Source organism: Botryllus schlosseri, chromosome 6, assembly GCF_051294905.1.
Source record: "Botryllus schlosseri isolate E-star chromosome 6, Bs_hap1, whole genome shotgun sequence".
Taxonomy (NCBI): Eukaryota; Metazoa; Chordata; class Ascidiacea; order Stolidobranchia; family Styelidae; genus Botryllus; species Botryllus schlosseri.
The window spans coordinates 24,150,899-24,174,186 of record NC_137241.1 but is presented as its reverse complement, the minus strand read 5'-3'; the positions used below and the strand labels follow the sequence as shown (position 1 = coordinate 24,174,186).

The window sequence follows — 23,288 nt, the reverse complement described above, 5'->3', positions numbered from 1 at the left end:
ATACAACGTTCTCATATATTCTCTACTAGTTGCTGTCGATTACCCCAGACGTGTTTCAGCTGTAAATATTAAGATATTATTCAATTCAGGTATTTGTGAGTTTCGCGAAACACCAGACCGACGGAATGGACGACTCGGTCGTGCACGAGAACATCGATTTGGAAACGAAAGTAATGCCGCTCGACTCTCACAACCAGAATGTATACAGCAATCTCGAAAAGTCGCCAGTTGACAGCAACGACAAGTTCTATCAAACAATCGTATAAATCGAATCAAATCTCACTGCGATGCTGCACGCCGGCCATGTCGTGACATCTATCGAGGTTTTGCTCGAGATGGACACGGAGTCGAATGCCTAGTACATCGAGCTGGAGTGGATGGTAGTTCAATTTTTTTACTGCTGGCAAATCTGTTATGTTGGTGTTAACACCACAGTCGACTATAGCGATTCTATGATAAACTGCGGCATGACCACCAGTTTCCATTTGAGATGGCAGTATGAGAGTACCAAACCTCTGCATTGAAAATTTGTCGATATTCTAATTTCTAACACATCTCTTGTCAATTATTGCGGCAATCAGACGTTTCTTTTCTACCTTGTTTCATAACTGTTGCGCCATCATCCTCCTTACTGAACCGATCTGTAATTTCATCTGTGCAGTATATTGATTTTATAAACGTTCTATGCATATTATGTTCGCTATCAAATTCCTCCTATTCAATATAGCGAGTGCTGTTTTCCAGCCAGTAAACGAAATAGTGGTTTCTAAACTGATATCGTGCTGGAACTGTACGTAGTAGACCAGATTTTCCTAATTTTCCATTTCGTTGCACTTTGTCCTGGAAATACATTTCCTTCACTTTGGACATATGAATAAATATTTTAATGAAAAAGGCTTTGTTTATTGTGCACATAAGCTACTGGTGCAGAATGCACTTTGAACCAGCTGGTATTGTACTTGAATTGGCAGATGTTGGGACACTATGGATGTTCGTCTGTTCAGCAGTGGGATCAAGTCATGAGTCAAATTGAATTTTCGAAGTATGATTGATGATTTAAAGTCATTACATTTTGCTAGCTGTGTGAAAGACAGATTAATTGGCCATTTATCTTGAATCAAATAGCGAATTAAAAAGATATAAAGAATGGCGCTGTATCGCTCACGCACACCTAGAACTGCTATGTGCTAATAAAATACCCGCGTAACTGTATAGCCACATGCTACATTCTGTTATTATCGGCCAAAATAGAGAGGATCGAATACCAAGCTGCGAGAAGTTGATACAAATTGATACGGTACAAATGTACAATGCACTACCCATTTACATATCCAGGAGAATATGAACGCATAAACCATTTTCGTTCGATTTAAATTATACAAGAGGGTTGCTAAAAGGGGAGGTCTATGTGATGAAACCACTGAGCCATCCAAGAAACACAGATCCGTTAATCTACTACTACTACTACAACAACAACATATAAGCTGTGATCCTTTCGTTTCCGGTCAATTAATTTGTGAAGTAACAATGGAGGACCAGTGAAACGTGCAATCAGTGAAGGACTGGTTGCTCTCACAAGTGACACCGGCGTATCACGAACAATCCGAACATACATAAGATATAGTGATATAATCAACACTGTTCACTAGATGACTCGTAATTTTTGCTCCGAGTCACGAGTCAATCCACATTTCAGAAGCGTCAAGTCAATCATTTTTGCTAAGTGACTCGAGTCATCCCAACACTGCTGTTTAGTAGTATATCGTTCTCACAAGATGAAAAGGAATGGCTTCTGTCTTGTCTCTGTGTGCCCGTGAGTAATCCCAAAGAAAGTTATCAACTGTTATTGCATTCACAGTAGCTAACTGAGCATCATCGCACTTCTGAGTCTCTGTCACCACAGTTTTTACTGCGGCGACCAGCCTTTCGGTGGCTTCTATTGATGTTGCTCGGATTTCCAATTCGATTCTGAAAATTATCGCATCAGTGAAATTTATCGAATATAGTGATATACTGGTATATCTCTGATTTGTGAGCCACAATGTTCTTAATACTAATCGGGATGCTATTGCGGTCTAGCATGCCTAGTAGAAATCATCATGGATTCATCATGAGGACTACAAGCCAGCTACATTTTGTACACTATGAATTCACCTATCGCCAGGCTGTAGCAATTCTCTTCGATGTAGAATATTTTTAAACTTGTCAGAATACTCCAAAACACCAAAATATTCAAGAGCTTGCGGTACTCTGTAGTCGGCGAACATCGTGATTTGCTCAATGTTGTGAAATTCGCCGAGACCTTTACCTGGAAGACATAAGTTGTATGACCTTAGCCACACATGGATGATTTTGGTATGACATGCATACGAACCTTCAAAGCAGCACCATATGTCGGCGACCAAAATTTGTGCTCGTTTATAGAATGATACTTTGTGATTTTTGTAAACAGATTCATCGCGAAAACTTGCAAAATTCTCTACTACCAGGTTCCGCAATGCAATCGCATCCTTGTTGCATGACCTTCCAAATTATGATTTTTGGTTAGAATATTGATTTACAGCATGGGCATCAATTATGGTCATTCGTGAAGTGTAACATAAATATTGCTTATTCCTTACCGTACGCAATTGATAAATTTCCCTTCAAATTTCTCCAACAAGACTTTACCACTATCCGTATAAGCATCCCACCTTTCTTTCAACAAAGGCACCTCAACCTTAAAGTATGCAATACACAAAAGCATGAAAGCATCATATTAAATCAGCGAAACTTACTCCTGTGTCAGATGCAAATATAGAGTTGAATTCGTCCTCCTTCACGTCGCACATATACCGAGCGTCATACACAGGTTTTCCTGCCTCTTCAGCTCTCCTCAATGCAGCAACCATCGACCAGTAACCTGTGTGTAACTTTCCATTGTATTGGACCTGTTAAAAAATGAGGTTCATTGCAATTTGGGTAAGACGCCATATACGAACTCAAATGACTGCATATTTGGCCAGCACTATAAAATAGCTTTGTAACTATATTTTCAACACCAAAAATCTGTACTTACGCCAAATTTTTTCCCAGGAACGTCGGGCCAAAATGAAAAATTCAGTATGTCATTCACGAAAATCACTTCAATCGCTTTATCATTGGCTTCCTGAATAATAAAAAAATCATCTTAGGCGGGTTATTTGTTGTATGTATTCACAAACTTAGTGATATTTGAATATCACACTGAGGCCATTGTCTGTGTAGTAACGATTCCTAGCTAAAATAAATTACTGATAATATATCACCTGAGGGTGTAGGGCGTGCGCTTTCCACCCAGAAAGTGTGAAGTTATTCGCAAGGAATTCCTTTGCCAATACAGTGGCAACTTCTTCAACTTTACGGTCGTTGATATGAATATCCTCAGACTCATCTGTTATAAACTTTCCAGTTTCTCTTGGATTCATAATATACATGTTCCGGTCGCTATAAGTTCAAACTCTCAAAATAATATTGGCTCGTGGGCAGCAAGTTCCACTGTGATGTTGAGATATGGTTATTGCTAAAAAATACGGCATTTCAGTTACATTACACTAAAGCTATCCTGAACCCAACTGTTCCATATGCCCAATGCCAATGTGACGCTTGCTGAAGAGTTGCATGTGTTTATATTGCAGCAATAACAGGAATTTATCTCGACGATTTTCAAACTGGGGTCATGTACCAAACCAAATGGGGTCCGTTCAGCGGTTCGAGAGGGTACTTATTGAGAATGTATACTCAAGAGACCAAAAATCAAATACCGAAACAGACTGCATGTATAGTACACGAGAAAGAAATACCAAGAAAAGAGAGCAGCCCCGCTGTTTTACCTCTTGTTTTCAGACACCAGACTGGAATTAGTGGTTGTTTTCGGCAATAAGTTGCGCGTGACAGAAGGGTTTCTTCCCTAAAATAATTAAGGAATTAAATGGAAAGTTGCGCGTGACGTTTGCCACCAATTCCACTCTGGTTCAGACATGGTAACCTGATTCTGATTAAAGTCTCTAAACTAGAGCAACTGATGTGTTAATCAAGATCATACTAAAATACAAATCCGTAATATCCGATCAATTTTATCGATGATGAGTGGACGAATGCAGACTAAGTAATTATACAGTTCGCTAAAAACACGCGTGTTCTTCATTCATACATACTTGTTTACAAAAATCAGAATGATGTCGTCACGGTTCAGTTAATGTGCCTACTTATTTTATCGTCTGTTCACTGAAAACTGGATGTTATCCCAAACTGTGTTTCGCCACAGATTCTCAGGTGTGCTGCTAATATTAACGTTATGAGCAGAGTGAGGGAGACTCTTAGGGTTACCATATTTTCGTGAGCCAAATTCCGGACACTCTTTAGCGACAACTAGCGGGGTTTAAAATGAGGTATGGAAACATATGACGCCATACTAGCAATGCTTTGCTTATCGATTGTATACAGGAGTGGATTTTTTAACATAGATCGTAATTAACTATTCTATTGGGTCATATCTACAATTTGAGCTCTAGTGATTGCTCTTGTCGGTACCAGGATTGTAACCAAGTCACAGGGCCCCGAGTCACAAGTCAATCTCACTTTTATAGTTATGTCTCGAGTCAAGTCGAGTAATCTTCAAATCTCCACCGACTCAAGTCCTAGTCCAAGTCATCGAGCAGAGGGTCGAGTCCGAGTCATGGTATAATGACTCGAAGCCGATTCCAAGTCATTGTGTTGACTGCTCAGTTTCAAGTTGAAGTGTTGTTAAACCCAATTTTTATAACTCTGTTTGGTGATATCAAATGGTTCGCATTTATAAATTACTATTTTCCTCACTTTTAGCAGTTTCTGGTCTCATTTTCAAGTACCAGTATCAATAGACGAAATGCCAGGAGGGTGGTTACTTTACTATTCTTCGAAATTACAAAAAAATGTTGGTCTTGGCCGTCTGAGTCTCGACGAGTCATGCGCAATGACTCGAGTCCAAGTCGAGTTAATACACAGATTGACGCGAGTCGAGTCATTTCTGTATTTTGAAAAAATGATTCGAGTCAAGTCGAGTCATAAGAAAATCATGACTCGTGTCGAGTCATTACAACCCTGGTCGGTACTCTCATTTTGGTCTGTAACATTCTTCTTCATGGGCCGGATGAAATTGTCTGGCCCGCGGGCCGTGTGTTTGACTATACTGTTAGGTCGGTGCAGATATGTGGTTGTGTTTGTGTGTTGGTGCCAGGACCGAAATAGCACTTTTGCAGCTCACTCCTGTCCCCCCAAAAAACTGGTCTTCGGCCAACAATTATAGGGTGATCGATGAAATTTCTGGGGGGCTTACTATGCATCTGGTTGTTAAATGTGGTGAATGAATTTTTTTAATAATATTGGTCTACCCACTTATAACTATAAAATTTATATCCTCTCTCAGCCCAAGTGGTCACAATTAGCGGTAGAAGGGGTGGAGGTGATGACTTCGAAAATGCCGGGAACGTAATTGTACAATATTGTACATCGCTGTGTCGTGTTCACGTCACATGGATATGACTATTTATGAGCTGGAATGCGGGTCCGCACCAGCAGGTTGCACATCCCGTGGCTTGCAACCTTTTGATGGCCGCGAATTAATTTCCAATTTGAAAATGTTCCGTATGGCCCACCTAAAAATTTGGTAAGCTGCGTGATTACTATAAAAATGTCAGCAAATTTTTCAGGACTTTCTCACGGCCTATGCTGGAAGCTGATTACGTTCAACATCTTCGCGATCTCCAGTAAAGGATAAACGAGTCCCACTCGACTCCGACTCCGACTCCAGCCACTATAATTTTCGCGACTCCGACTCCATGAAGCGAAAATTAGCGAAACTCCGACTCCGACTCCGACTCCGACTCCAACTCCACAGCCCTGATTAGGCCTACAATAAATGATGGTTGTATTAATTTGTTTTTGATTGTAGTTTTTGCTAGGACAGGGGTATCCATATTAAAATCATGATATGTCAAGTAGCATAAAATCTTCTCCCAAATAAGTGTTTATGTTGATTTACGAATAAATTTCGAGCTTACTTCAAATAAAATTCAGGACATTTGAGCATATTTCAGCATTCCCCTGCACACGCAGTTCCAACAGTGAAATTCCGGACATGTCCGGGAAACTCCGGACGTATGGCAACCCTACTCTAGGAATATTTTTACATCTTATTTCCCCGTCGCAGTGATTGGATGATTGAATCTAGTTATAAACCACCAAAACATTAGCCTTAAAGTCACATGTCACAACGGCGTATTTCTAAGTTCCCTGTGCTCTTGGTGATGTGATGATGGCCTTACGTATATATTGTGACGAATACCAGAAGTTCAGTTGTGAAGGCTGGTGATTAGAATTTGGTTCATTATTTCTTAATCAAAATCAGGATGCCACGGATACGATATTGGGTCATGGAAAAATGTTTATGAATCCAAATCCATCCAATGATGATCCACCACATTAAACCAAATCACCACACTAACAGTCGTAGTTATATGACAAAAATCTTTCTATCGCAACATTCAATGCACGCAGTTCATACGTAGAATTAAAAGGTTCTCATGCATCACCCACGTCCTTGTGCTTCGACCTTCGTCATTTCAATATCACGTCCGCAGGCCGCAGGTAGAAAAGAGAACTCGTCATCCCTCGTGCCGACAGCTGGAATCCGGTGGAGTTTTTCGTTGATAATTCTCGGATTATCCACCAATCAAGGATAATGCGAGAATTATCAACGAAAAACTCAAATAACTCCGCTTCCACTCGTTGGAATTGAGTCAAATTTGTTTTGCATCGTATATGAAAACAACTCAACAATTTCATGGGGTTGTGAGAAAAAGCTGAATTTTTTTTAAATTTTTCTCAGTAATAATTTTAAATGGCTCTGCGGCGGCTTAACTTGAATTGAACCAAATTTGGTGTGCAGCAATTTTTAGGGTAACCTGACAATTTCATCAGTGGATGGCGGGAATCCGGAAAAAGTTATTTTGACTAACCCTATATGATGGTATATATAATTATGGTGCTGCTACATCCCCGGAGGCATACAAGCCATACATGTTCCGCAGCACAGTTCGACCGCATGATGGGATGCAAATAATAGTTGTTAGTTTTGCAATGAAACTGATGTTGTTCTTTTGTTCACCTAGTCGGCCCGTTCCGGAAAATGTCATGGATTGGTGCCCTTTTCCGTATTAGGCCCGTGTCCCGTAGTTAGGACGAAGAGCAATACGGAGAAACCAAAACGACTATACATTAAGTTACGGAATCGGATAATGCAGCAACGTTTCGCGCGTTTACTATGCGTTAACTATAGAATATGGTCGATAGTAAAAAGACAATCTAGCATTCATTTATTTTTACTTTCGGAAAATAGAAGAAATGCTGCACTTATAGTCTTAAACTTCAACATGCATATGTGCTCCACACAAAAGACCTCAAATTAATGATACCGTGTATTAAAAGAAACATAAATACAAATTTCAAAGGCGGAAATATATACAATATCTTTTGTCCAGAAAGCTTCAGCGGCAGTTCTGTGGTGTTTTGAAATGATGAAAATACTAATAAACTGATACTGATATGCTAAAACAATAACTACGCAACCAATATCATTATATATCTGACGTGGAAATCCGGCTGCGCTTACAGATACTATAGTAAAAATATTTCGCTGCAGTTATAGAATGGTAGCTTTCTGAGCAGAATGGCTTTTACAAAACTGTTTTACGCTATACTAATATCATTATATATCTGACGTTGAAATCCAGCTGCGCTTATAGATACTAGAAAAAATATTTCGCTGCAGTTATAGAATGGTAGCTTTCTGAGGAGATGGGTTTTACAAAAATGTTTTACGCACCTCTAGGCTACTTATTTAATTTGAGACCATATCCCATTTACAGCGCATGCAATGCCCCTTTGTTGATGGACCAGCCTACAACGCCTTGCATTTTGCAATTGACATATAAAATTGTGATATATTTGCAGACCGACAGGAAAGTTGACGCGGAGAGGCGGTCGAGAACGCGGGTATAGACTATTGAGCTATGCGAACATACGATTTGCAGTTCGCAATGCCAGAAATCGTATACTCAATTAAATTTTATTACATCCAACTCGCATGCAAACTACTTTTTGTCGCACTTCCGTTGAAATCGGAAGGTATTCGAATTTTGTTATGAACCTCATCTATGCGCTGAAACGTTTTATTCGGGCACAGAGGTATGATACATATTTGACGAATTCTCAGTTGCATTGCGACATTGAATCGTCCTGTCGGAAGTATGGACGTTATTCTGCTCGTCTCCGTCGCGTTTTTCTACGCACTTATTGCTGCTGCTGGGATATTGGCAGCTCGATTTACGAAAAATCAAAATGCTAGTAAACCTGCAGAGGCAATGATAGTTGGCGCCAAAGACATCGGGCTGTGTCTGGGAATTTTCACAGTGACAGGTACGGGACATATGTATACTAGAGCCAAAATGACATATATAATTTGTAAACTCTCTATTTATCTCTCAGCATCGTGGGTTGGAGGTGGAACATTGAATGGTGCGGCCGAGACAGTATACTCTCCATCATTGGGTCTTGTTTGGAGCGTAGCTCCTGTCTGCTACGGATGCAGTTTGATAATCGCAGGATTGGCATTCTCCGATAGGATGAGAAGCAAGGTAGAATCGATCTAATATAGTATTTCGGTGCTATTTCCATAAAACAAAATACACTAACAAACGTATATGTAGCCCATACTTAATAATAGGCCTACATAGTAGGCTACAGTACAATCTAAACAGGCACTAAAATATGTAAATATGTAATGATGCGTTCGTTTCGTTGCATACAAATCAGTAGGTTCTGGTTTAAATCAGGCTGATTTAAATCAGTGCGATATATTTCAGGTTCTTACCCCTGATTTCAAATTTTAATTCCACCGTGCTGAATTTTTTGATTTTTGTGGCTGTTTGATTTTTTGGAGAGATGCATGAATGTGGTATATTTTGTGACTACCATATGCATTGTACATTGTACATTGTACAATGTACATAGACGGGAAAGAGTTTTTCGCATCCAGAGACCACTCCAGATATCATCAATGATTCAATTCAATTTATTGCTACAATTTTCATTATCTCAATACACCACATTACTGCGATACAATGAAAGATAGCAAGGTGTCGAAACGACTTGCAGTAGTCTTCGAAATAAGACACCCACCTTGCCTAAACGATGTAAAAAAGGAGGAACACCTACTGAATGAAAAGTAAAAGAAGATAACATAAAAAGACAGGTGACAAAAAAGGGTAGCATGTGTCGGAAAGTGAGATTGATATGTCAGGTCGTGGTCCGATAGACTAGAGGATTAACTAGTATTTATTCAGTAAAAATTTTATTTTTTATTTTTTATTTTGACTTGAATGTGGACATGCTCGATGATTGTCGGATAGCGGGAGAGATATACTGTTCCACAAATCAGATCCGGCATATTTGATAGAGCGATTGTCTTATTTGTCTACCTTGTGGTAGTTGGACGACGTCCATACGCGCGTGTGACAACTGTGACATAGCCTACTTATTAGGGATGGTGTGAACGTGAGGTTCACGCTCGCGTTCTGTGTGTGAACCTCAGAAATTTAGAGGTTTACGTTCACAAACGAACCTTGGTAGCTTCTGGACCGCGAACCTTTTTGATATATTACAATTTTCACTTCGTTATAACATCTTTGGTTGGAATTTATTGCACTTCAACTGCGGGCCACTATATGCATGATGCTGGCAGTATGAAAAAAATCGACACTAAACGAGCATGCGCATTGACAATCTCAAAATTTTTACTTGCTTTGTTACAAAAGCTTGCTCGAGTATTTAGTGACTCTCTGCTGTGAGCTTGACCCGCAATCACACAACACCAAGAGCGAAATATATACTACAATACAAATAGAGCAGGTAGTCAGCGAATGATGCTTATTCAACCAATCAATGAAATTGATATCGATTTCTGATGTAAAAATCTAGCAGGCGTATGGGGTCAATCTTGATTAAAGATGTTCATTGTTTATTGTATCATAAAAACCCAATCCGTGCGATTGGGGTGTTGGCTACTGCTGTATAACTTGTTAGTGGTGTTTATCGGTAGCAAGTAGGGAAACCCATTTTACACTCTGTTCAATATCAACGTAGCAATACTCAGACGCCGACTACATTGTCCGGTCTGGCGAAGACCGTCAAGGCGTAAGCTTATATTTCTTGCAAGTCCTCGTCGAAATTGTTGGCAAAGTAACGGAATACATTGATTTTATGGGAGTATTATACATTTGATTGCCCCTATTGAAACATGTGGCAACGTTTAAAACGTCAATATGTACTTCAACATTGTGGCATCAAGTGGCCCGAGTCGTCGCTTGGTATCGTGTACGTACATCAATATAGGCTATCACTTCGCTAAAATGTAGGATTGGAATTAGCAATATGACGTCACGTGACGTCATGAGGTTCACTTTCGCGTTCACACAGAACATTTCAAAAAGATTCGCATTCACACGAACCTGAACCTTTCAGAGGTTCACACCATTCCTAAAATTGCCTTTAGACTAGGGTTGCCATACGTCCGGAATTTCCCGGACATGTCCGGAATTTCACTGTTCAAATTGCGTCCGGGAGAATTTCTATAATATGATTTAATGTCCGGAATTTTGAAGGTTTGACGTGGGCTCAAATTTTTTTTCGTTAATCAACATAATAACTTTATTTTTTGTGAGATTTATGCTACATGAAATTTTTCTTCGCGCTATGCGCAATTTACTATCAAATATATTGATTTCATTAGTGGGACTACCACCCTCGCCAAAACTGCAATAAAAAATAAATAATAATAACCTTCATTCACTGAAATAAGCCTAATTGTACTCGCAATTATAGGAGAACGGTATATTTCTAGAGACGGTTAAGCCGCTTAAATGCTTTTTTCAAAGATAGTGGTTGCAAATGTGGTGGTCGTTTGCCTTTATTCTGGGGTTCGCGAAGATGTTGAACGTAATCATCTTCCTAAATAGCCGGTGAGTATGTCCAGGCAAATGTTCTGACTTCTTTTAGTAATCAGCTCGTCAAATTTTGATCTGTGCAATGGAACCTTTTCAACTTATGGAGATGGAGTCGCGACCATAAAAGGTGGGAAACCAACGAATGTGGGCTGTTTATAAAGCTCCATGATCCCTGTATTTTTGTAGTCATCATCCTCCACCAGTTCAACCGCTAACTCTGATCATGTTGGCGGGGATCGGATCAAACTATATAGTAATAAATGGAAGAACCAATATTATTGACAGAGTCCCTACAAATAATTTACGACCAGATGCATATAGAAACCAGACACATATAGCAAGCATCCCCCCAGAAGTTACATCGATTACCCTGTGGTGGGCCCAAAATCATTGTTAATTTGGGTGGGAGGGGGCTGAAAAATGTGGTTTCAGTCCTGTTTACAGAACACACAGCCATATACTCTAGAACCGGATCGTGACCTGACCACCTGTGGTCAATAAGCAAAGCTTTGCTAGTGTGACGTCATATTCATACAATGTGCTCATACCTCATTTTGAAATCCTCTAGTGGGCGCTAAAGAGTGTCCGGGATTTAAGTCACAGAAATATGGTAACCCTAGACCAGTGGTTCCCAACGTGGGCGATATCGCCCCCAGGGGGCGATTTGGCGGTCTAGGGGGGTGAAAATGACCAAGGGGGCGACAGGGGGGCGAAAACGGACGAAGGGGGCGATAGGGGGCGATAATAACGAAGGGGGCGATGGCGCGTTAAAACGTTTATATAGGAGTCAAGTCGAAGAGATGACCTTTTTTTAGTCAACTCACGAACATTTAGCTGTAAAAGTGTAATTTCGAGGTCGAGCCGAAAGATTTACTTTTTTTTTAGTCAACTCGCCGGTGAATACAGTTTGTATCAGGGGTATCGAAGACGGAGTCTATTTTTAGAGCGCCTTGGAGTCGGAGTCGTGAAAAAAATACGTGCCGGAGTCGGAGTTTGTGAAAATGCTCCTGACTCCGACTCCAACTTCTTTAATATGAAAACAAGTGCTTTCAAACATCTCTTAAAATTACTAATAATAAATATAATAGGATTTGACGGTATCAGCAATCATTGTTATTAGTAACGAGGTTGATGAAATTGGACATTAATTGCAAACTGAATAGAGAAAGAAAATTTCAACCACATCGCACAAGACAAATGCCATCCCGCTCAAATGCCCTCGATTGACATGATCCTCATTCATCCCGTGTCCTTTCCTTGTTTTTATCATGAGTAAAAACCATAAAAAATATGATTTCAATTATTGTTTCGATTAAGAGTGATTTTAATTAGAGGCAAAATGATTTTTACCAGAACCCTACAAATCAGGCGTAGATTTTCGGTTTGGCATTGAATTTTCGAGACACTCTGAATATTTTTGCAGTTGACTTGCAGGTGTGCACACTGTGCAGGTGCTAAAGTGTTTCAGAGGTGGTCAAAGTAGTCAAAAAAGCTACTCAAGTAGAAGTAGAAGTAGCGACGAAAAAATCTACTCAAGTTCAAGTAGAAGTACTTATTCCATAAGCCATCCAAAACTACTTGAAGTATAAGTAGAATCGACTGACTTTAAATCTACTCAAGTAAGTAAGTAGTTTGAAAAGTCTATGTCTCTAATTACAGGTCTCAAAGGCTGCTAATTGAGCTATGTGGAAAGTGCAGAGAGCTTGATTCGCATTGAGTATCTCAAAGAGGTCAATTTCATGATCCAAGAGGTATCAATTTTGACAGAATAAGCATTCTTCGCATCATGGATGCAAATTATAGTATTGATATGAAAATGCGATACTAACCCTTTGTTCACTAGAAGATCCCGTTTTAGAGAATATCATGGCATGGCGCCCTACCCCATATTATAAGACCCCAAGTTTAGCCGAAGAGCAATACGGAGAAGTTGTATTGGATACGGTTTCAACACTTTGCGCGATTAGTATACGTTAATAACAAATATTGTATCGTAAAAGTTATATTTAGCGTAGCTTTATTTTCGAAAAATAGAGGCATACTACACTTGCTTTTATGCTTCAACGTGTATGTTCTGAAAGTAATTAGAACTCAAAGTATGATACTCGGAATTGAAAGTTAATTACAAATACCACTTCTAAAAAGCGGAAAATATATTTCATGTCTTTTGTCCATAAATCTTCAAAGGTGATCTGCTAAAACAGGTGTAACGTTAAAAAAAGTCGGATATTCCAGATTAGCAGGACACGTCATGGGCTGCTAGATTACGAAATGATAGGTAATTGCTAGATTGCAAAACGGTGGTTTCAAACGTTACGGTGGGCCATATTTACCGTGGTGAAATATTTTATACGGGCGACAGTGTGGTGTGAGCGGAACGAAGCAATCCGGTACCTAAATTATATTCACTTATACTTTCGTGAAAACATATTTGTCACTCCATAACTACTGTGCGCGAAGCGCAACAAAATTTCTGGGCTTTACTTGACTGTTGTGGATATTAAATGTTGGTACTCCGTGAAAACAGCCCAGAAATTCCTCAGACTATCTTTCGTATTGGGCGATTAAACTACTTCTACCTGACAAACTGAAAATAGCGACAAGTAAGTAACTAGTTCACAAAATATTACGAAGTAGAAGTAGAAGTTGAGAAAATCAGCTCTACTTGAGTAAGTACCAGAAGTAGAAGAAAACTACTTGAGTTGGCACTCCGTGAAAACAGCCCAGAAATTCCTCGGGCTATCTTTCGTATTGGGCGATTAAACTACTTCTACTTGACAAACTGAAAATAGCGACAAGTAAGTAACTAGTTCACAAAATATGACGAAGTAGAAGTAGAAGTTGAGAAAATCAGCTCTACTTGAGTAAGTACCAGAAGTAGAAGAAAACTACTTGAGTACTTCCAAAAAGTAGAAGTACTTCGTTACTGACCACCTCTGAGTGTTATCATTTCAATGTTTTACAGAATTACCTCACCGTCTTAGACCCTTTCGAGGAGTCACTTGGAAAGCATTTTACCGTGTTCTACTTTTGTATTGACATGTTTGGAGGAATTGTTTTTGTGGGATCAATACTCAATGCACTTGGTAGGTAATAGAAACACTCAGAAGTCAAACAAAATACTCAAGAAATTATCGATTGTTATGTAGGCCTAATCATGCCGAAACATATTTTAAATACAATTCATATCAGAATATTTGTTCGTGGAATTATATAGTTAATTGCTCCCCCGCTTTAAAGCAGGGGTTCACAAACTTTTTACGGCCGCGACCCCGAATTTCGCTTTGGATATGTTTCGCGATCCCACCTCGCAATCTGGCGTGCTGATTACTAAAAACTGATCACCAACGTCAACCAACCCTACTCACGGCCTACATGTGTGAAGCTGGCATATATGTGCGCAGTATTGGCAATTATAAACTCGTAAACCTACGTCCTTGACATAAGAAACTCAACCAAGACAATAACGATGTATGATTGCATATAGCTTTTTTGAAACGATTGCTATCTATATCCAATCGAAGCATAGTCAAATACTGCTACGTGAAATACTGCGTCACGTGAAATACAGATAACGATCTATAAGTTTTTCGGCCGCGCCGATCGAGGCCGTGGGCGTGCGTATGTATTATATACTGTCAACACAAAGCACTACCGGTCACTGGCTGTTTTTTTAAAGAAAAATTACCGTCTTATTGGTTTTTATTATACTCCCGACACTTTAATCTTCATAGTGATGGCGAGACACCGACCATCAGTTGTAGTAGGTGGCGCTTGGCGCTTTTAAAACGACACTTCGACTGATCTGATACCCTGTTTGTCGGGTTCGCATTCCTCAGATGTCATATCTTCTTCTATTTTGAGAAATGAACCTAAATACTCATAAATTAGCCGCCGATAGCATCCGCCTAACTGACATTCTTGTAATAGTCAATGGTATTTCATTTACACCCCCGCTATCCCAGAGAATAGGCAAACTACCCCATTGGGGTCGCGACCTATAGTTTAGGAACCCCTGCTTTAAAGTCTTGTCAGTGCCCTGTATACGGGCAATATGATATATTATTTGTACGAACAGCCCGATCTGATTTGCATTGCGTACTTTCAGGTTCGACTATCCAAGTGGTAGCAGGACTGTCACGGGAGGCATCCATCATTTCATCCGCAGCGGTAGCAACGCTCTACACGCTGATAGGAGGAATATACTCAGTCGCCTACACCGATGTCATTCAACTGATCTTCGTCACACTGGGAATGGTATATATTTATACTATTATAGAATAGATAAGCTTGAATGCGAGATGGAATATCGCCAAAGAGTCCGTAAAAGTATAACCATTGATGATACGAGTAGAATTAGTTGCTACTAAGCCTACTAGTAGGAGTAATGTCATAAATATCTACCCAATTGCAAGTTCCTCACCTCAGAACCTCAAAACCTCAACAATATACTTTAAGCATAAAACCAATGGTAGGAAAGTTTTTCTATATTAAATTAATTCGAAGAAGTAGATTGGAACAAAGCGTCGCATACTTTTGTTAGTCAATATCCGCTCACAAGTTCATGAAATTGCCAGGTGCATTTTGCGGCAAACGAAGAATGATTGATCGTATTATAAATGCCCGGTTGTGGCAACAATTTCACTGATTACGTTGATGCAAATATCCGAATATTACTTCGTGCAAGTATAAATACTCTGAAAGTATATTCAGTCGAAGAAGTAGGACAGGTTGCAAAGTAGGATTGGTAGAAGTATACGTGGTTACCGTCCACCCTTGCCTGTCAGCGACTATTTTTCCAGAACCGCCCAGCTATGGCTCTCTATGAATCAGTTGCTGTTTTCATAGCGACGTATTACATTAAGAATAGTTGCTAGTGGAGGCTATTCAATTTCACCCATCGTACTCGATTCAGGTTATTGCAGTCCCGTTCGTATTTTATCACGAGGCTGTCGGAAGTATCAGCGAGTCGTTTTATGGCGAAAACAGTTGGGTTGGAAAGTGGGATCCGGACACCGCAGGTCCATATGTCGACATCATCTTTTCCACTGTGAGTAGTATTTATATTTCCCATAGATTACTTGAGAGCCAAACCTAACAGTTCCGGTGCAACAGTTGTTCGGCGCGGTACCAATTCAAGCGGTGTTTCAACGGATACTAGCAATAAATAGTACCAGGAACGCAAAGATAGTGTCCGTATGCAGCGGGCTTCTCGCAATCGCCTTCTTGATACCGTCGATTCTGATTGGAGGAATTGCCACATCCACAAGTAGACCGCAAATATATCAAAGACGCGTTGCGTGATCTGACGGTGCTCTCGATATTCTCGCAGATTGGACACTAACCGATTACATGAATGGGTCTGGAGTTTCCCCAGCAGACGTGGGAAGCGAAATCCAAATCCTACCGATAGTCATTCGATACCTCACTCCGCAAGCGGTTAGCGTTTTCGGCGTGGGTGCGGTTTCTGCGGCTGTGATGTCATCGGCGGACGCAACGGGGCTGGCTGCTGGATCTGAATTCGGAAGGAATGTGTATCATGCAGTGTTGAGACCAAAGGTGAGTTAAGAAAAGCACTGCAGAGCATTGCCTGAATCACACACAGGTAGTGAGAGGATGTTTCCATATAGCCGGAGTAGTTAGTATAACACTGGTCAACAGATTTTTTGTTGACTTTGATCAGACAAATGATTTCGACTAACTTTTGGGCGATGAATTCAAAAATGACTTCCGTTTTTCTCCATCACGTCAAGTTTTTGGGTTAGGCACCCACTACATTGTCTCATAACCAGAGGTGGTCATTAACAAAGTACTTCTACTTTTTCGAAGTACTCAAGTAGTTTTCCTCTACTTCTGGTACTTACTCAAGTAGATCTGAATTTCACTACTTCTACTTCTACTTCATAATTTTTGTGATCTACTTACTTACTTTTCGCTATTTTCAGTTTGTCAAGTAGAAGTAGTTTAATCCTCCAATCAGGAAGATAGCTTGAGTAATTTCGGGGCTGTTTTCACGGAGTATCAACATTTAATTTTCATAAAAGTTGAGTACAGCGAAGAATTTTCGTCGCGCTTCGCGCGCAGTGGATATACGGAGTGACCTGTATGATTTCACGAAAGTATCGGCGAATATAATTTAGGGCGCGGGTTGGCGTGGTTCCGTTCACACCATATTGTCGTCCTTCGCCCATATGAGATAATTCATCACAGTATATATGGCTTGTCATAATGTTTGAAACTGATGTTTCGCAATCTAGCATTTACTTATCATATCGTAATCTAGCTGTTCATGGCGTGTCCTAATCTGGAAAAGTGGACTCTGACTTTTCTTTAGTTTTAGAGCTGTTTCAGCATACCAACCTTCGAAACTTTCTGGACCAAATACGTGAAATACATGTTCCGTTTTTAGATTTAGATTTCACTTGCAATTCCCAGTACCATATATTTTGATTTCTAATTAATATCAGTTTTTTGTCTGGATAACATACATGTTGATGTAAAAAAGCAAGTGTTCAATTTCAAGAAATAAAGCTTGCAGCAAACAATACGTTCATATTGCCAAATTTATTCCACTGGAAGCTTTTCGACTTGCTCTCTTCAGCAGTGAACGCCAGTAAATGAGGTTAACCAAGTTCGAAATATAGAAATAATTTTGTCGTTGTGACATAATAATGACAAGTACACAGAGTCGCGAACGGCAATAATCAGCAGGGATGGTGTGAACCACTGGCGTAGCAGCATCTGCTGCCGCCCATGGCTCTCGCTTAAAATGCCGCCCCCTTAAGTAGATCGCAGCAAATTTCGACAGATTCACGTTCAAACAATCTTATCAATAAAAATAATTACAAATAATATGCCGCGTATCGCCTCGCCGTCTGATCGTTAATAAGGTCAAAAATAATATGACAAGAAATAGCGAACGAATGGATTGCGAAAATATAATATTACTAGCCGCCTCAAAGCAAAATCAGCGATACTATCCTCAAATTCAAGTTTTTGAACGTAGTCTCTTTCTATAGACAGAATGCATAGAGCGATAGCCGATCATCATTCATGGTAGAACGTCAACAAGACTTAATCAGTTTAAGCTTTGAGAAGCTCCTCACACAACTCGCAATTGAAACACAAATGGTCAGATAAAGTTTCAGACACGAGCATAAATATGGTGTCGAATCAAGTAGCTTTGCCAATGTAAAACATCATACGCTGTTGCACTACGATCAAACGTGGTTTTACTGCACCGCGCCAGCCTCTTAACCCTTTTAAAATCTCAAATTGAACAACTTCATATGATCATATCTTAATTTGTGCTCGTCCTAGAGGCCTCATATTGGTTTGTACGAAAAGCTAGCAAACTTCTGATTTATATGATCTCTAATTCGAAGGAAATAGCGCCACCTGGCGAAATGTCTGCTGTAGAGCTTGAAATGAGTGTTCTAGCCAGTCTGCCTTCATAAACTTGGCTGCTTCACAGATTCAGTAAACAGGCGAGGTGAGGCTGTTTTTATTTCATTTATTTTTTGATTTGTTGACTGATAACTGACCATATTGGCTAGTATTTATTGTATGTTTATAAATAAGTGTTCTAGCATGTCTGCTTTCATATACTTGGCTGCTTCATTGATTCAGTACCAAGGAAATGGTCGAGATGGAGGTTGTGTGTTTTCCTATTTCATCTGTTTTTATTCATTGACTGCTGACTGACAATATTGGGTAATATTTATTGTATCTGGATAACTGTCTTGGATTGGTTTTCATTTCTAGCTATCAATTTGCCTAGAATGAGTCGATCAAGGAAATTTAGAGTTTTAGAAGAATCTTTGAAATGGAAAGATGCATTGGTGAATTCACCAAAACCCAAAATGAGTCATTCGTCGTGACCATAGGGACAAGGTACCCGAAGAAAACGTACTTATGAACTATGGCAGTAAAACGTGCTGTAGCTACGTCCGTACTGAACTGGAATATTGGATGTAGTGGATACTTGAGTGTTCTTGAAAGCCTAAACTTGCCAGTGAACACCTTCAAAAAAATCAAGCTGGTTTGAAGGACAAAAAAAGAAAGACTGCATCTCGACGCTCTTTCGTTGTGAAAAATTGAAAGAGTTCAAGAGTCCTAAGACACATCAGACTATGTGCCTGGCGGCTATTAATGCTCAGGTTGTGTTATATATGGTTCAATGTGTGATGCAAATCAACTAATGTGGCCATTGATGTCATGATCAGTGTTCATATCCTTGTTTTTCGAAGTTATAGTGGTTTTATTTTTTCAAACGCGATTTTCTCAAAATACACTTTTTCTGCACAAAAATTGTATCTGCTTGGCACCTGCTTGTTCGATTCATCTGAAATTTTGCACAAATGATGGTTAGGGTATGTATAATAAAATAATTGAGCGTTTTCAAGAAATTTTGTCCAGAAAAATTTTTACAGAGGAAAGAATTTTGAAAAAAATGAAAATTTAGGGTTCGCTGACAAAAAATATCATAAATTTTGTTAGAAAACCTATTTTTGAAAATCCCTCAATTGTTTTGTAGATATATATATGTACTATTACTACAGCAATATTTGAAAGAAAATCTTGAAAGACTTCTGAGTTTTTAGGATTTTTAATACGCGTGTTCAATATTTTCATGTTTTTTTGAGTAAGTGTACCGGTGGGGTACATGCTCATGGTACAACATAAAGACCATATTTGGAAAGGAAATTTCCTGCCCTTTCCAGCAATGCATGAATCATGGGGCTCGCATCTACCTTTACGAATTTATGACTACAAACGTGAACACCTAAAAAAATCATTTTTAAAGAGGTGTGCCCCCTTAATAAAAATAAATATAATTGTTCTTCAAATTTTACTGGCTACCCCATGAAATTGTTAGATTGTATGAACAAAAAAACGATGCACAACAAATTTGACTCAATTCGAACCAGTAGAAACGAAGTTATTGATGTTCAAAATTTGAGATTTCAAATCAAAGTATCGAGTCGAGTCAAAGTGCTGACCTTTTTTTGTCAACACAACAAGATTTACAGTAAATATTTCAAAGTCAGCTGTTTCCAATTTCGGTGTACTAACTCTTATAATTTGAAAAAATTTTCCTTCTTTCCAGATTCCAAAATATGTTGCCCCTACATGACAGGTGATAAGTGCCACCCAAAACTTCTAATAATGATAATAACATTCGTGTCCTTCGGTGATGGTGAGATGTACTGCCATACGTAGTAGCCTATATCAATATCTATATCTCGACAGCTATAGGGCACGTTGATGCTTATTGATCGTATGCATATTGCATATTGCTCTTGCCCATGGAAATGCCGGTAATCAAATCAAAGCATAAAAGGTATCCTTAGAATAGCCCGCGAATCCAAGACTACACACACAGTGCTTCTTATTGTTGATGATGCAGTGATGCTGTGTTGCGTTTCAATACAGGCATCTGAGCGGGAAATTACATGGGCGATAAGAGCAGCAATTGTATTTTTCGGGGTCGGTTCCGCAACTATCGCCATCAAAGTGAAGTCAATCATGATATTGTACATTCTATGCTGCGACCTGACGTACCTGCTGACTTGGCCTCAAGTGAGTTATCGTCGTTCGTGAAAATCTCGTGATACATATGGGAAGCAAATTTGAGTAGAAAAGAAAATCTCTGCAAATCTAGGGAATCTTTAAAAAGTGACTAAATAGTATAGGCTACTGATATTATGACGTGAAGACTAAAAACGTCAGCACGGTGCTTGTAGTCAGTAGGCCACAAAGGAGAGGGAAAATGCTTGTGCTGACGTGATAACCTCGCACGCACTTGTGGCGTATTGAAATGATGAAATTGCATTCAATTGAATGTCCAATTGTCCATCGACCCAGTACCTCGATGATGCAATGAAAATAACCCTTTTCCTTTTCTATACCTTTGGTATCTCTCTAATTGACTCTGACACTCTCGGGTTGTTCTGATTGATGCGTGGATTGATTTATTAAGCGACCCTGTTTTAAGGACATCTGTTTTTGCACACATGTGATAATATGCGTGAAATGCCTCAGCGTAAAAATTAGACGTGTTGAATTGCTGTTTGTAAATTATAATCATATAAATTTCCTTGCCAGTTCGTGTGTTCTCTGTATCTCAACACCAATGCTTACGGAACTATCTGTGGAATCGTGATAGGACTTACTCTTCGAATCGGAGCTGGAGAATATCTGCTTGACTTACCTCCCACCTTCAATTATATTGGCGGCAGAAATTTCCCTGTCAAGACATTTGCCATGCTAATGACTTTTACGACGACTGTGGTTGTTTCATACATGTCCCGATGGTTGTTCAAGAAGGAATATATACCAAGTCGGTACGATTTCTTCAAGGTCAATCGAAGAGAAGATAATTTTAATGATAGCGGCTTGAATTTGACTACAACAGCGGTTCTCAACCGAAGGTCCGCGAAGCACATTCGGGGGGTCCGCGAATGAATGAATGATTGATAGCCTAATTTGTAACTATGTTAAATCAGGGAAAGCGCGAGGCAGTTTCGCTCCACAATTGCTAAAGCCTCAGGACTCACAGCAGTCGTTTGAAATCGAAATTCCTGAAGTTTTTTCTTAATCTGTCCCAATAAGCCATAAGGGATTGAAATGTTGCTACGAAATCCTCTGCTGTGATATAGGCCTATATGACCAATATTCCAGAATAACTTCAAGATGATAAAATGACTAGGCGTGATATGTTCATTGAAAACATGTTTCTCAATATTGGTGCCTCATTTTGCGGCCATACGAAAGTGTCATCGGAAGCGTCACGCGTTTGTATTACATTCGACTCCACCTATCTTTGTGGCAATGGATTTTCGGCAATCGTTCATAACAAATCGAAGACGCGGATTGTCAATACATGGTCGTCGTACTTGAAGAAATACAGCTGCAAAATTCGCTTTGAAGTAACAAAAATCTACCCAATTTCTACACTTGATGTTATTTTCAAGATAAGTCATTTTGTTGCTGTTAATCACAAGCCTACAGTTATTATTTCGACAAGACAGATGACAGTTGCATGATAATTGAACTAAAACCTGATGGGCTTCGCGGGGTCTGTGATGGTCAAAAAGGGGCCCGCGAAGACAAAAAGGCTGAGAACCACTGGACTACTACGTCGTCTGGACGTAGGCTGTGTATGACAATTCATCCAGCCTTCTATAATGTCTATAAATTTCCTATAGTAGCCTGCACTTTAATTATTGACTGCTACTCTTTCACGTCATTCATCCCTTTATTCATTGTTTCGTCACTTTGTTTTATCGTAGTTTTGCGCTCAGCAACCATGAACTAAGCTCTGGATACCAATTATGAATAAGGTTAGCAAGCACACGTCCTTTTTTAGTCAACACCACAAAAGTATCGTAAAAAGTGGGTAATTCGGAAGTTGAGTCAATGTGATGACCATTTTTTTCAGTCAACACAACAAGATTTCTAGTAAATATTTCAAAATCAGCTGTTTTCAATTTAATAAAACTTACTTTTTATGATTTTTAAAGTGTCCTCTCTATTCCGGATTCCAAAATATGGTGACCCTAATTATAATTGATAAATACTACTCAGCGCCCGAGTTTACAGGACCACGATATGTTATATAGACCTCGCCTTCCGTCAGATGTCACCTCATTTTTTTCGCTTGTTCTTCTGTTACTTTTCATTCAGTGTGCTGGGTAAGGTGCGTGCCAGGCACGCCGTCCCTCTCCTTTACATCGCCTAGGCCCGGGTGGGTGCCTGATTTCAAAGACTATTCCATCATCATCATTCATCATTGGTTTATTAGCAATTTTATCAGTTCAATACACCACAAAAATGCGATACAATGAAAAGACAGGAAGATGTCGAAGCGACAAGGAGTAGTCTATGGAATTCCAAGTCGTTTCGATACCTCTCTATCATGTCATTGTGTCGAAATTCTGTGGTGTCTTGATTTGAATGAAGCCTTTTGTAGCAGCTGTCTCAGCAGGGTGCCAATAATCTTCCCACGCACCCCTGTACCCAACCTCATTTCCCCCGACCTTAATCTTATTGACGAAGTAGTCTGACTGAGAACACATGCTTTGAGAGATCGCCAAGTGTAGCGGGCGTGCTCGCGCTTCATTCGCAGAGTCGTATATATAATATATGGCTGGGCGAAATCGAGTACCCGAGTGATTCGATTCTGAATCACGTATTACGATTCGAGTCGATCATAACTCATTATGA

The 23,288-nt window shown here is 39.6% G+C and overlaps 3 protein-coding genes across 5 annotated transcripts in view; 2 read left to right on the top strand and 1 right to left on the bottom strand.

Moving 5' to 3' along the window:
- The window catches only part of LOC145441691 (phospholipid-transporting ATPase ABCA1-like), a 32,652-nt gene extending 31,712 nt beyond the window's left edge, over positions 1-940 (top strand). For both annotated transcript variants that reach the window (XM_080319618.1, XM_080319617.1), the window contains exons 45-46: positions 90-434; positions 498-940. In XM_080319618.1, coding sequence (XP_080175744.1) covers positions 90-266 — 177 coding nt within the window. In that variant the 3' untranslated portion in view covers positions 267-434; positions 498-940. The remainder of the gene's footprint in view (positions 1-89; positions 435-497) is intronic.
- Positions 941-1,043: 103 nt separating this feature from the next.
- LOC145441693 (queuosine 5'-phosphate N-glycosylase/hydrolase-like) lies at positions 1,044-3,760 on the bottom strand. The gene is made up of 7 exons (XM_080319620.1): positions 3,288-3,760; positions 3,059-3,148; positions 2,778-2,930; positions 2,622-2,719; positions 2,375-2,523; positions 2,155-2,308; positions 1,044-1,968 (listed from the first exon to the last, which is right to left on the bottom strand). Exons 1-7 carry the CDS (start codon positions 3,453-3,455, stop codon positions 1,752-1,754), a joined length of 1,029 nt encoding a protein of 342 aa, XP_080175746.1. The 5' UTR covers positions 3,456-3,760; the 3' UTR covers positions 1,044-1,751.
- Positions 3,761-8,226: 4,466 nt separating this feature from the next.
- On the top strand, positions 8,227-22,040 carry LOC145441688 (high affinity choline transporter 1-like). Of its 2 annotated transcripts, XM_080319614.1 has the most exons (9): positions 8,229-8,475; positions 8,545-8,693; positions 14,026-14,146; positions 15,169-15,317; positions 15,976-16,110; positions 16,176-16,329; positions 16,393-16,619; positions 20,496-20,642; positions 21,168-22,040. In XM_080319614.1, exons 1-9 carry the CDS (start codon positions 8,307-8,309, stop codon positions 21,525-21,527), a joined length of 1,611 nt encoding a protein of 536 aa, XP_080175740.1. In that variant the 5' UTR covers positions 8,229-8,306; the 3' UTR covers positions 21,528-22,040. The 2 variants fall into 2 exon arrangements, with proteins under 2 accessions (XP_080175739.1, XP_080175740.1); XM_080319613.1 differs by having other exon boundaries at positions 8,227-8,693.
- Positions 22,041-23,288: the final 1,248 nt, after the last annotated feature.